We start from the raw sequence: 13,789 nt of genomic DNA, 5'->3' as shown, positions 1-13,789 counted from the left end.
AGAGAAACAGGAGCTGAGACCCAGACAAGCACATCTGATAGTCTCTGGTGGTAGAAAGTGTCCCCTGCTCTGAGGGCCTGCCCAGCCCTTGCTTGCTGGGCTGAGGAGGGTAGGGAAGAGCATGGCATGTTTCTGAGCGATCCAAGTCCCTTAAGAAAAAGATGCCAGGATAGAGCTTCTGTTGTTTTAGGTTTTGCTGCCCTTTTGAGATCCATTTTAAAACTCCCATGGGTGGGTCCTGCCCATAAGCAAATGACAGGAATTGGAGTGCCCAGATCCAGGGTGACAGATCTACTGTAACACAGCAAAGCTCCGCAGAGCAGTTGTCACTCTCCTGGCCAGCAACTGTCTGTTTCTTTTTCTAGGCCCCTTATTGAGGGCTGTAATCCTGTCACTTGTAGTTCTTTTTTTTTTATAAGAATGAGCCCTGAGCTGGAAGACAGGCCTAGTGGGGCCAAATATCTCATCAGCAGGCCTGGAAAACCTCCAGGACCAGGAGGAATTAGCCAAACTGCCGCACCCTTGGGCAGGCTTCAGGTGGGTCTCCTGGGGCTTCTGGCCTCACCCCTTTGTTAGGGGAGGAGGGCCTCAGGTTAGGAAAGGCTTGAAAGCACTTTGGAAAGAATATTTGCATCTGGAGCTCAACAGGCTTCTCTCTCCAGGCCCCCGGGTGGACCCTGGCAGGAACAAGAGGTTACCAGAAGCTTCTGGTACATTTGCCAGTCAGGAAAGCAAGAGCAGCCAGCTACAGGGTATGCAGATGGACAGCGACTGGCACTGAGCCCTGGGCAGTGGTTCTGAATCACCTGGAGGACATGTTAAAGCACAGATGGCTGCCCCTCCCCTTGCCCCACCCCAGAGTTTCTGAATCCCCAGGCACGGGGGTGGGGGGACTTGGGAGAATCTGTATCTCTAACAAGCTTCCAGAGCCTGATGCTCCTTCCTCCAGCACACTCGAGGTCTAAGGATGATTGGGGAGGAGGCCAGGTCCAGTGTGTGGCCCCAGATGACACTTGTGTGTGTTTGGACGAGTGGGTGGGAGTTGGTGGTGGGCAGGTTCTGAAATGGTTCCCGATAGTCCCAGCCTCCTAGGAGCCATGGCCTGTGTCAGCCCCACTCCCCTTGAGTGTAGGTTGGATCTAGTAACTTGGTTCTAGACTATAGTAGAAATGATGGGGTGTCTTTTCTGAGTTCAGTCTTCAAAAGACTATGACTTCACCTTGGCTTGCTCACTCTGATGCAGGGAGCTGTGGTGCTACGAGCTGCCCTATGGAGAAGCCTACATGGCAAGGAACTGAGGTGGTGTCAGTCCATACCTCAATGGCAGCCTTGCATGAGACCCTGAGCTGGAGGTGCCCAGCTAAGCCACACCTGGATCCATTATCCACTGAAACCATTCAGATAGTGAATCTTGTGGTTTTCAGCCACAACTTTTGGGGTAATTTGTTGTGTAGCGATAGGTAACTGCTACAGAGTTGTTGAATGAATGAGTTAAGAAAAAAAAACCCTCATGCATGCAAAAATGGAGGCATGGACAGATGGACAGACAGCCAAAGTAGCAGTGCCAGCACCAGGCTTTCCACCTCTCTTCCTGCACTCACCTTCTAAATCAGCGCCTGCTACTCCAGGTGTCACTTTTAGGCCAGTTCAGTTCTCCATACTATTATCAAGTATCTCCCATGTGCCAGGCATCATGCCAGGTGGGGTCTCTCTCCTGGTCATCATTCCCCCAGTGCCTTCCCATACTCTTGACACAGCTCTGGTCCCAAGGTCAGAGTGGTACAGAGTGAGGAGAGAGGAACTGAACCCTGCCAACATAAAGCTGCTCCTGGAGCCTTGACACAGTCTTAGCTTCACCCTGGGCTTAGAGCTTCTCCACTTCTGGGTTCCTGCTGTGGAGGTGGCAAGGGTAAGCCATATGCAGCAGGTGCATGGGGCCCTGGCAAGAGCTTCGAGTAAGTCAGTCCATTTGGACCCTGCTTCATTTCATAAAGGATTGGGAAATGTGAACTTTCTGCCCCTTTAGGGGAAAGGTTTGCTGACCTTGCTCTAGAGCACAATCTCTGAGACTTGGCTGCCCTCTCCCTGCATTGTGCCACCCTTCCAGCCCAATGTCTGGGCTTCCATGCTCTGTCTGAAACTCCTTAGCCCAGGGCTCATACTTTAGCCCTTGAGAGCCAACACCACAGGGGCCTGCACACGCAACCATTCTCAGTTACCCAGAATGAATGATGAGGGCATGGTATAGTCTCAAAGCTTCCTGCCAACCACTGGTTTCAACTTCCATCATCACTGTGTCTCTTCCACAGCAATTGAGAAATACTAAAATGGACCAGTGCTTTGTCTAGGGAAGAGGAAAATGGCCAAAGAGGGCGTGAAAGGGAGAAAAGGGAAAGCAGAAGCTGGCACCTGGTGACCTGATGAACTACTGAGTAGCAGAGTCCTGCCAAGCATCGATCGTCAGCCCTGTGCCCCACTCCTACCAAGAAGAAAATGATGTGCTGCCCGTTAAGTGGGTCATTTAAAACCTGTGCTCAAGGGATTCAATTCCATGATCCATGGATGTCCCTTATTCCTCAGTCACTCTCTTTCCCAAATCTCCTTCCAACCCCCTGGCTCTGGTTTCCTCTTTGGACCTTAAGCCTATTCCAAAGAGGCCAGACCACTGCCTCTCTAGGTATGAGATGGCCTTGACTGTGACCTCTGCATCACCTTGTCCCCATGGCTCTGCCAACACCAAGCACTTAAGGTCTTGGTGAGAGCTGACTTGGACTCCATGTAGTCCAGCGCACTTATTGTCAAGAGGAGGAGACTGAGGCACAGATAATGGGAGGTGCTGGCCCAAATCATATGTCTAATTAGAGGTCCAGCTCACACTGAACCAATCCTATGTCTTTTCCATTCAGGTCATTCTGATGCTTCTGGTTTGTTTCAGTGAAATAATTCAGGTGAATGTATTTGATTTCAGGTGTGAACTGGCTTCTTTTTTAGTTTAATCCCTAGCTAGGTGACTAATTTTGGGGTCCAATTTAGGGCTCAGAAAATATACAGTTTTTATTAGACTTTCTCTTTTTCCTTTCTGAGCACATGCTGGGTCCCGGGAGATAGCCAGATGCCAGAGGGAAGACTGGGGTGAGGAGCCAGGCCACTAGATGAGAAAGCACTGCCTCTCTTCCCTGCTTTCCTTCTAGCACGCTTGGGCTGAGATCGGTGGGCTAGAATTTTCTCAGAGGGAGGGCAAGACAAGAAAAGAGCTCAAAGTGGGCATGGCTGGCCCTCTGGGCTTGTCATGGAAGAGAGGTGGTGAGAGGGACCTGACAGTGGGCCCGTGGGCAGCAGGAGCTCAGGCTCTGCTGTCGGGAGCGCAGCGTCCCCAGAGGACACAGGGCGTGGTGTGGCCTGGCAGGCCCTGCGCAGTAGTCTCTGAGCTGCTGCTCATTTCTGTGTGGTGCAGACATGTTCCCTACTGAGTGCGGAGAAGGCCAGATTAGTGACAGATAAAATAAAGTAGTATTTTCTCTGAGTTGACAAGTGCACACATTTTGCCATCTTGCCCTGCTGACGGTTTCAGGAAAGCCGTCGTCTTCAGATCTCTCACTTGAGTGGAATCTAAGCCAGGATTCTGACCCAGGGTCTTTAGCTGAAGCTGCTGCTAGGGGTCTGCACTCGGCCTCCCACCTGGAGGACATGTTAAAGCACAGATGGCTGGGCCCTAATTCTGTTCCCTCAATAACTTACCTCTTGGGACCTCTCGGAGATCACAATGAACCCATTGTTGTCTATGACGAAGCAGTCCATGTCCTGGGGAGGAACCAGAAGGGGGTCATGGCCAGGGTCCTACCACCCGTCCTCACTCCTCCCACCTGTCCCAACAGGGCCTGAAGGCAAGCCTTGCCCTCTTTGGAGCCTGGCACCACAGGGAAGGAGGGCGCTGGGCAAGGGGGAAGCTGGCCATGGAGAGAACCCCAGTTGTAGGACCAAGTTGCCTCTCCCACCCTCTTCACATGGGAAGAACTTACACTGTCCTGACAGCTCTTTGGGCACGGCCCGTCCGCAGCACTGCACTGGAAGGAAGAGGAGAAGTTAGAAGTTGCAGGCCTGTGCGCGTGGGTGCACAGTGGCTGTATCACGGTGAGTGTATGAATGTGTGTGTGGTGTGCTTGTGGTGTGTGTGGACATGTGGGGAGGGGCCTGCATGCTACAGTACACTTGTGCTGTGCCTGTGGGAGTGTGCACGTGTGGACGGGACATGTGTATGGTGTTACGGTCCATCTGTAGGTAGAGGGTGTGTGCTTGTGTAAGAGCACTTTGTGTGGGGTACACATGTGGTGAGTTAGCACACATGAGGTTGTGCATTAGTGGGGTTGGGCCCTGTGCAGCAGAGGGTCAGCCTCTTCCAGGGGTTCCCTGGCCCGCAGCCCATGGCCTCCTTTCTTGGTGAGGAGGATCAGCTGCATTGGAGAACTCGGTGGGATGGCTCCATGGGCCTCCTGTTCTTTGTCATGTGGATGACCTGGTGGGTGGCCCAGGTGCCTCTCTGCCCCTCCCTACACTTGCCCAGGGGCTGGACACAGCACCAAGGAGACGGAGCAGAGCAGACTGAGTGCTACAAGGAGGATTCAGTGCCGGAAGGACTTGTGGAGAATGGTGGGGACAGCTCAGGAGCCCAGAAGAACTGTGTCTGAGGTTTCCAGGGGCAGAGGAGAAAAGAGCAGGCAGAATAGGAGGTCTGTGGCCAGGTGGAGACCTCAGTCGAGGGACAGTCTCTTGGTAGCCAGGTGGACAGGTGTGCACAGGTTTCCTCATTCCACAGTGGGGGGGTGGGGGGTGCCTTTGGGGTGGTGAGATGGGGTAAGAGCAGGCCAGGCCCAGAGGAGACACCGTGTTTGTCCATTGCTGCTGGGCCAGAGCTGGAAGGGGCCCGGGGACTAGAATTAAGGCCTCCTGTAGGGTGGGAACCTGAGGCAGAGAAGGGGAGGATCTGGGAGAGCCCGATGGTGGCCAGATGGTGGCCACAGTCGGTCTGACTGGCACTCAGTGGTGGGGTAGGGACAGGGGGTGCAGAGGAGCATGAGGGCACCCACCCCTCACCTAGGGGAGCTTGGTGAGGCCCCGGCCCTAGCCTGGCTTGGCATCACACCTACCTGCTGTGTCGCTGCCCAGAACTTGCGCTGGAGGGAGTCTAGCTTCATCTGGACACCCACCGCTACCGGGCAGCAGGACGGGGGGTGGGGCAAGGCCAGTTGTGTTTTGGGGAATGGGGTGGTGGGAGGGAAGAAAAAGAGAGAGAGAAAAATAGATTCCAGTTAAATGGAAGAGGTGCCTCAGCAGGAACGGAGGGAGGGTGGGTGGGCGAGGTGGGGAGCGGGAGGGGCGCAGGAGGAGGGAAGGGAGCTGGTAGCTCCTATCTTCCCCTGCCCCAGAAAATGCCCCGAGAGAGACACTACTCTGATCCCAGAGAACAATGAGGACCAAATCCATCCTAAGGTCTCTGGGAACTGGAGGCAGGCGGGTTAGGCAGACCATCCTCTCCTTCCCCACAGCAGGGAAAGCTGAGCCAGAGAGATGGAGCCACTCCTGCAGGATCGTGTGACCAAGAGAAACCACCTGAGACTGGGGTGCAGGGTGGGTGTGAGCTGGGCAACTCCTGAGGCTTCTTAGGTCTAAACCTGTTGTAACAACCTCTCTCATACCTAATTCCTGCTCGGAGTCTTCCCCACTTTGTGAGGAGCCTCTTTCCTCACTCAGAGTTGTGATCAGATTTACCCAGGTGTGCAGGCAGGTTCTGGGACAGACGTTCCTGGGCCGCAAATAGTACTCTTGATGACCGTGCTTGCAGGGGCCACCCTCTTTGATTCCCAAATAAGCTTGGAGAACCCAAGTGGTGCTCATACACTAAGAGAAATCTGGGACAAAGAGCTCCTGGAAAACTTGGGAGCAATGAATAGAAAAAAAAGGCAGGGTATGTTGAAAAGAAAAAGAATGTAAAAATGAGGCCAGCCTCCCAGTGTCTGGTATAATAATATAAAAATGTGTTGGTAGCTCAGGGTGTGTCAGGCCCTGTACAGTCATGGGTTTATTTAATCCCTGTGGCAGGCCAGCACTGTTATACTTCGAACTTTCCACTTGCAGAAATGGAGGCCTCACAGAGTTACACGGCTGCCTAAGTCCTCCAGCTAGTAAATAACACAACCAGAACTCAACCTGTGTCTGTCTGTCTCTAAGGCATACCCCTTTAACCTCCCTACTCTCTGGACTTGGATCCGAGTTCTGGTAGCCAGGAAGGAGTGGTAGGGCACAGGCAAGCCGGTCTCCCGATCTGGGCTTGGTTTCCTTGTCTGTAAAATGGGAATGGCTCTGGGTTCTAATCATCATGCCATGTCCACAAGAAGTTCTAAAGCCACCTCAATGACCACTAGAGAGATTTTCTATCACAATATTTCTGACTTCCTGAGTACCTGGCTGACTTTTCTCAAGAGGACTGGACTTCCAGGATGACACAGAAAGAGAGAATTGTGTTCTTTTTTTCCCTTCCCAATCTGGAATGATTCTAGGGAAATTTGATGGCAGGGGTTGGGGGGTGGGAGGAATGAGTGTAGAGAAAAGTGAAGGGGACAGAGTTCTAGCCCTGGATTCTCCAGGGTTGTGATCCTTGGATTCTGTTTCCTCAGTGTAAAAGATGTCATGGTTATACTTAAGAAAGGCCAAATGAGTGTAAGACAATGTGTGAGACTAGTATTCCAGACCAGAGCCTTGGTTTTCAAACTTCAGTGGGCATTGGAATCACCTGAGAGGTTTGTTGAACCACAGCCCTTAAAGGTCCTCATTCTGTGGGTCTGGAGTGGGGCCAGAGTATCTGCATTTCTGATGCTGCCCTTGCAGGGACCATGTTCTGAGGACCCCTGTTTGAAAGCCTCACTGTCTGAACTGCCTGCGGTGGTAGAGATATTCTCTATCTGTGCTGTCCTGAACAGTAACCACTAGCCACATGTGGTTGTCAAGACTCGAAATGTAGCTGGAGCAACTGAGGACCAGGTCTTTTTCTTTTTCTTTCTTTTTTTTTTTTTGAGACAGAGTCTCACTCTGTCACCTTGAGTAGAGTGCTGTGGCATCATCATAGGCTTAGGCTCTTAGGCTCAAGTGATCCTCCTGCCTCTGCTTCTTGAGTAGCTGGGACTAGAGGTGCTCTTTGAGGGCTTCTTTGTTGCTTCAAGGCCCAGGGAGGTGGCTTTCTGGGTGGGAAGGGACAGGTAAGCCCACTTGTTGGTTCATGGCAAATGTGAGAGCCATTGACACAGTACAGGTCAGTCATGGCAAATGTGAGAGCTATTGACACAGCACAGGTCAGAGGAGCGGCGTGTCCCTCCTCTGGCCCACCCGCCTCTTTAAGGCTGCAAGTGGGCCCTTTTCCTTTTTCCTTGTAAAACCTCCTTGATATTCATTTTAGAGAGATTTCTTTTACCTGTAGGAAAAGGCCGGATGAAAGAGGATGAACCTGAAAATTGTTAGAGAGGAACCACACTAATGCTTAGAATGATCAGTCTTTGGGATTTAAGAAAATTTTAATCCTGTCCTTGGGCTTTGTGGTCAAAGAGGGCTGAGATTATTTCTAGAGTGAGACTGCCTTGCTCCTTGATGACTCAGTGTCAGGTCTCAGAGAATCATGACATTTCTAAGGTGGGAGAAATTCTATGATTCCAATGTAGGGAGCCTAAAGAGGGTAGGGGCTTAATCCCTCTCTAATGAAACTCAGGTTTTGAGGGTCCTTGGGCAGAATGTGGGGAGCAGGGCACAGAGTAGTTTCACTCCTGCCCCCCAGTTTCCCTCTAGCTGGACTATAAGCTCCTCCAAGGCAAGCTCTGTGTTCTTTGCAGAATGTAGACATCCCAGCTGCCTACTCACACGCAATCTCCACTGGGGTCCCTCACAGGCACTTCAAACTCAACCTGTTCAAAGCCAAACTAGGACCTTTCCTCTCTAAACCTAACCCTCCTTGAAACTTCCCCATTGCAGGGCACATGTTCTTTCTGAACGCTAGCAGTTCCTTCCTTCCATCCAAGTTCCACAGACCTCAGTTGCAAAACTTTATAAATCTGTCCACTACTCTCCACCCACACTGCTGCCACCCTCAGCCAAGCCCATGTCTGTCTTGCTTGGGTTAATGCAACAGGCCCCAAGCGACCTCTTTGCCTCCCACCCTGCCCCTCTATGATGCATCTTCCACAGAGCCGTGAGCATGATCTTTCTGAAGATCAAAGAGTGCTGCTCCCTTCCTAAAACCTGCCAATGTCTTCCCATTGTCCTTGAACAAAATCTAAACACCTTTGTAAGCTGGCCAAGGGAGCTGGCCCTGCTGGGGTCTCTGGTTTCAAGCTGAAACACATTCTCTCTCAAACATGTTACATTCATTCCTACCCCAGGGTATTTGCACAGCTGTTTTCTCCTCTTGGAATGTTCCTCCCAGGAGCAATGGTCTCAACAACAGATCTAGAGAGCCCTTCCCTGACCTCCCAAGGTAAAGCAGTCCACCCCAGCATTTTCATGCTCTATCTTATTGCTTTTTTTTTTTTTAAGTGATGTGGTTTGTTTATTTGATTTCTTATTTATTGTCTGTCCTTACCCCATTAGCAGATGAGGGTATTGAGTTCTGATTCCCCAGTGCCTAGAGTAGTACCTACCACACAGCTCAATAGCTGTTTCTTGAGCACAAATAAATAAACTAAACTTGAGTTGGCAGCCTGACTGGAAAGCAGAATTCCATAGGGCCTCACTGTCCTTACCTCCAAGCTTCAGGACCTTGCTGAAGCCCTTCCTCCCCTTAAGCCCTGGCCTCTTACTGATGCTGGATGCAGAGGTTATAGACTCTCCCCTGGAGACCTAGGAGGCAAGATGCAAGAAGTAGGGGGTTCAAGTGAGATAGGAGGGGGACCTTCCCCTGGTGAGGGCTGAAAGTGCTGGGAACAAGACTTACTGCTGAGGTGGGAGGGGAGTGAGGAGCATGAAGGTAACTCTACTGTGAGTCTGAGTCAGCCGTGCCCTGCTATGCCTAAGGGCTCTGATCATTTCAAATCCTTCTGTTTAACTCCTGCTTCACAACCCAAGTTGTGCTTTTCTGCCCAGACACTGAGAGAGCCCAGCCTTCTCTCCAAGGCCTCCAGTTCTGCTTGGCGGCTGTTGTCAGAGGCCTCCCTGGAGCGTCCACCCAGAGGAAGACCACCCACCTCCATCCTTTCCTGTCACCCTCTGGCATGCAGGGGACAATGCCTTATGATGTACTGATGCAGACAAGCTCTGGCTCTCAGTGACAAGAAATCCAGCTGCTGGGCACTTGGCCTTTCCAGGTGGCCTCCCCTAGTGGGATATTAAGAGATCTTCCCTCATGTCTGTTTTAGATGCTGACCTTGTCCCCAAAGGACCTGGTATAACCTGATAGAGGAGGTCACATCTCAGACCCCTTCCTCTTGTTCCAGCCTGGCCTAGAGCCCTCCCACCCCTGGGCTGTCTCCCCTCTCCAGCCGGCCTCTCCACAAGGACCTTGGCCTCTCCACAAGGACCTCGTGGCTTCCGCCAAAGCAGCTTTTCTCCAAGATCTCAGCTCAGCTCAGCTCACAGACAACCTAACAAAGAGCCTCAGGAAGGCCAGGGTGGCAGACGGCTTATCAAGATGTACGTCTTTGCTCCCCTCCTGACTGTCACCTCAGTGCTGCTTTGTCATCAGACAGCAAAACAAAACGTCTGTGCACGTGCACACACAGACACACTCAGGAAAGATTCCCCACCAAGTGCCAAGGTCCCCAGGAGCAGAGGCTCCAGCCTTTCCGTCCTTGCCCGGTATCTCCCTCGTCCTTCCTTCTCTTTTGCCTGGCGTCCCAGCCAGCAGACCGCATGTTTAACTGGATTAGGACAGACAGGGGCCTGTCTTCTGAAATACAAGCTGGGGACCTGGTGGTTGTGTGGGATGTCTGTCCATGCAAGGTGAGAGGCAGGGATTCCTGAGAGGTAAAAGATGCTCTCTCCTCATCCTGTGACAACGATGCAGTCTCTGCACTGCCCAGGGACCCAGCAGAGCAGATACAAAGGAGGTACCAGAGCATCCTGTCCGGGACACCCCGAGTCAAGGAGGCTCCCAGGCCTAGTTGTGGGTCCCCCTGGAAAGCAGGCAGAATGGAAGAGAGACATGGGGACACCATGATATATTGCCAACATGCCACTTGCTCTGGTCATCAGGCAGGATTTAAGAGATTCCAGGGAAGGGTGGCTGAGGGACTCCAAGCTGGGAGCAGGGACTTTGGCTGCCCCTCTGGCTTAGTTCCTGCCTCACTTTGCCTTTGGATCAGCCACTTCCTGAAGGAGAGAGGTCTCGAATTCTTGAATGACAGTCTTTTCCCTTCCTGACCCATCACAGATAAGAGCCAAGAGCCCTGGAATGCCAAGTGTATCCTTGGCATTGAGAACTGTGAGCTCCCTGTCCCCAAGGCATTCAGCTTCCTCTCTGGCATTTCACTCCCCTAAATAGTCCTGGCCTGGGGTGGTCAGAGCCTGAGGCTCAGTGACCTCTGCAAGACCATGTGACTGCAGCTGGCTGTGTGCTCAGGACCCTTTTTGCAGGTCTGGCACATGGGCACCCCTGTGCACCCCTCAATAATCTTCTCTTGGAATGAATTTCCCTTTGACTGAGAAAGGGGTTCTTTTATTGTTTCTCCCACTGGTAGGATGGGAGATGCTGCCCTGCATGTCCCTGAAACAGGAGGCAGACCAGCTTCCCAGTGGGGTCAGCCGTCTGGCTCTGTGGTCTAGTCCTGCCCCTCTCTCACCAAGTGGAAGGGAGAGAGGAGAGAGGGACAGAGACAGACAGGCTGGAGGAGGGGAAAGATGGAGGTGCATGGGGAGACAGCTTCCCTCCTCCCGGAGTCGGAAGCGATTAATCCACCGGCACTTTTTTTCCACTGAAATGTGAGCACGGCTAGGGTGAGCGCTGCCCTCGCTGCCGCCGGCGCGCCTGTGTGCTGCCGCCACTGTCATCACAGATGCACCCCAGCTGTCACTCTGCTCTGCGTTGCTGGCGCACACGCGCGCTCTCCTCCCTCTCCCCTTTCTTCCCCCTCTCCTCTGTCACCCTCTGTCCCTCCCTCTTCCCTTCTCAGTTTGTGGTTGACCCAGCACCCCATCCCTCCTCGTCCCCTGGCCGCCACGGGCGCTCCACCTCCTGCACCCTGTGTTGCTCCTGGACAGAGGGGACTCTGCACTGGCCCTCTGCGCTCTGCTTACCGGCTGCCTGGATTTCTCCAGGGATCCCAGGAGGGTCTCAGTGGAGGGCTGGGAGCCACCTGATTGAAGGTGCTTACGGTCAGAGTGAAGAACGGTGAGTGCGGAGCAGTGCGTGGGAAGGAATGGAGGGTTGGGGGCATAGGGTGGTCAGGGCATGGCAACTGGCATGTCTTTGCCCCTCAGGAATGGCTAGGCTGCTGCCTCCTGCCAGGGGCAGTTGCTGAGGCCGGGGAAGCTGCTCAGAGTGAATGCTTGAGCATCTCAAAGGGACAGAGCTCTGGGAACTCTGACCCTGCAGTGCTGGGGATACTAGGGTGTCTTTGGCTGGGGAGGGGACAGGGAGGAAAGGGGGGAGGAGGGCAGCATTGGTGCCAGCTGACAGCCCCGGGTGGCATAGAAACCGGTCCCTGCAGCATGGGGAGAAGCAGCCAAGAGCTCTGTGCTGCCTGCATGCCCGCTTAGCACAGACACCTCAGGGGCTCAGTGCCAGGGGAAGAGAAGGACAGCAGGGGGACAATAAGGGTGCAGTGGCCTGGCTGGAAGTGAGGAAGGCTAGAGGGGCAGGGTGGAGGACCTCACTGTCTGAGGCTTGAGAATAGACCCCAGGTCTAGCCCTCTTTACAGGCTGCCTGGGGTTGGGGCTGCTGGCCTGCAGGTGGCTGTCCTTGGACAAGGGCGCAGAGGGGCCCTTCTTCAGTTGGACTGGGGTCCACGCAGCCTCAGGTGGGGTGAAGCTGGGAGTGGGTTAAAGGGAGGAACACTGCAGCTCTTCCTTGCAAGCCTGAGGACACTGGGGATGTATCCCCAGGTGGTACCTCCAGCCTTCCATCTGCACATGGCTCAGGACAGCTCAGTGGGGGCTGTGCGCTCAGGTGTGGTGCACACAGCTAGGCTATGCCTACCTGGCCTTTTCACCCAGGGAGCACAGTCACCCTGAGTTGGAGCAGGGGAGTTGCCTTCCTTGCCCCAGGCCCATCCCAGCAGTGCTACAGAGAAGGGCAGTCTGGCTGGGAGTCTGGAGTTCACATTCCCACACTTCCCACAGGTCTGAGGCTGGGTTCCAGTTGGCTGTTCTGCCCCTTCCCCACCCCCAAGCCATCCATGTCCATGTTTGGGGGTGATATTGGCACCTGGCTGTCAGGGCTCAGTGGGCAGTGCCTCTGTGTGACTCAGATTGACACCCCTGCTGCTTAGATAACTACATAGGGGGAGGGGTGTGAGCAGAGGAGCAGGCGGGGAAGTCCAGCTGGTGGGGAAACCCGGCAGCAGCCTCTGAGCTGCCAAGAAGAGCCCAGCTCTTCCCACCCCCACCACCCCACTCGCAGAAAGTCTCTGGCACTGCGAAGAGGGAGGCCAGGAAAGTCAGGCCCTGGGGTGACAGAGAGGCCTTTTAGGCAACCGACCTGGTGTCTTTGGGGTTTGGCTGGCAGCTGTGTCTGGGCCCGGAGTGAGCAAACCCTGCTCCCGTCACCAAGTACCAGAGCTGAGGACCCATATGTGTTCTGCTGTGGTCTGAGTGGGCAGGATGGGAAGGGGGCAGGGGCAGGGACAGGGGTGTGATACAATGTTGGAGACCCTGGGGGGTGGGGGAGGAGGGGGAGTCTCCTTCTTTCTTTTGTCCCAATTCAGGCCTCCCCTGTGCCCTGCCTGGGGGCTCAGTGGACACCTTTACTCATCAACAGCACAGGCAGCTCCACTCAAGGGGGCTTTTCTGTTCTGCTTCCCAGAGGGTCTGTTTGGAATTGGGAATATTTGACAAGGAAACGAGGGTGTAGGAAGCTGGGGGTGAGAATGGGGCGTGTGTTTTAAAATGAACCAGGAGAGTATATGTCTGTTCCAAGTACAAATATAGAGATTTTCGAATCTGTGCTTCTTTGCTGTCTGGGCAGTGTGTGCTATGGGGGATGGGTGGGGAAGAGATGGGAGTGTTTCCTGGAGGGCCTGGATGCACAGACCACAGGCAAGGGGATGGCCCAGCCTCCATTGCAGTGGCTTCCTCCTGTGTCCCAGCTACTTAGACTCCTGGGGCCTCCTCTACACGGGGCTGCGGCCCAGACCTCCCACTGGTTAGGCTCCCTCTCAACTCCAGGAAGACGCTTTTCTCCTAAGTTATATGAGTCTCCCATTTTGAGGGATGCAGGGGCCTTATCCTTAGTCAGGGACTTTTGACCCAGGGGAGGGAGTATGGCAAGGGCAGCATGATGGCCCAGGAGTCAGGGCCACTGTACTTGAGGGGACAGACATGCAGAAGTGTCAGAGGAAAGGCATGGGCTCCAGGCCTGTGTTGGAGGTTTCTAGCTGGAGCCTGAGCCCACCCCATCTGAGGCTTGGGCTCCTCCTATCCTGGCCCTACTCTCTGCAGACAGTGGGCCCCTAGAAAGCCATTCTCACCCCTGGTCTCCAGGGGCAGCCACAGCCCACTCAGCTCACAGCTGCAGGTGGAGCGCTCTGTTCCTACGGTACCTCCTGTTCCATTACAGCCTCCCCAGGTCCGGTGTTCCCTCACCCCAGTTCACACCCA

General features: G+C 53.9%; 1 protein-coding gene across 1 annotated transcript in view; it reads right to left on the bottom strand.

Moving 5' to 3' along the window:
- Nucleotides 1-13,789, bottom strand: part of CACNA2D4 (calcium voltage-gated channel auxiliary subunit alpha2delta 4) — a 109,653-nt gene that overhangs the window by 12,372 nt on the left and 83,492 nt on the right. The window contains exons 27-29 of the mRNA XM_003795508.3: nt 5,145-5,206; nt 4,020-4,064; nt 3,739-3,801 (exon numbers count right to left, since the gene is read on the bottom strand). Of these exons, the coding sequence (XP_003795556.3) occupies nt 3,739-3,801; nt 4,020-4,064; nt 5,145-5,206 (170 nt within the window). The remainder of the gene's footprint in view (nt 1-3,738; nt 3,802-4,019; nt 4,065-5,144; nt 5,207-13,789) is intronic.

The sequence above is a fragment of the Otolemur garnettii genome, unplaced genomic scaffold (genome assembly GCF_000181295.1).
Source record: "Otolemur garnettii isolate 467f Iridium unplaced genomic scaffold, OtoGar3 scaffold00092, whole genome shotgun sequence".
Taxonomy (NCBI): domain Eukaryota; kingdom Metazoa; phylum Chordata; class Mammalia; order Primates; family Galagidae; genus Otolemur; species Otolemur garnettii.
This window is presented reverse-complemented; position numbering and strand designations above follow the sequence as displayed.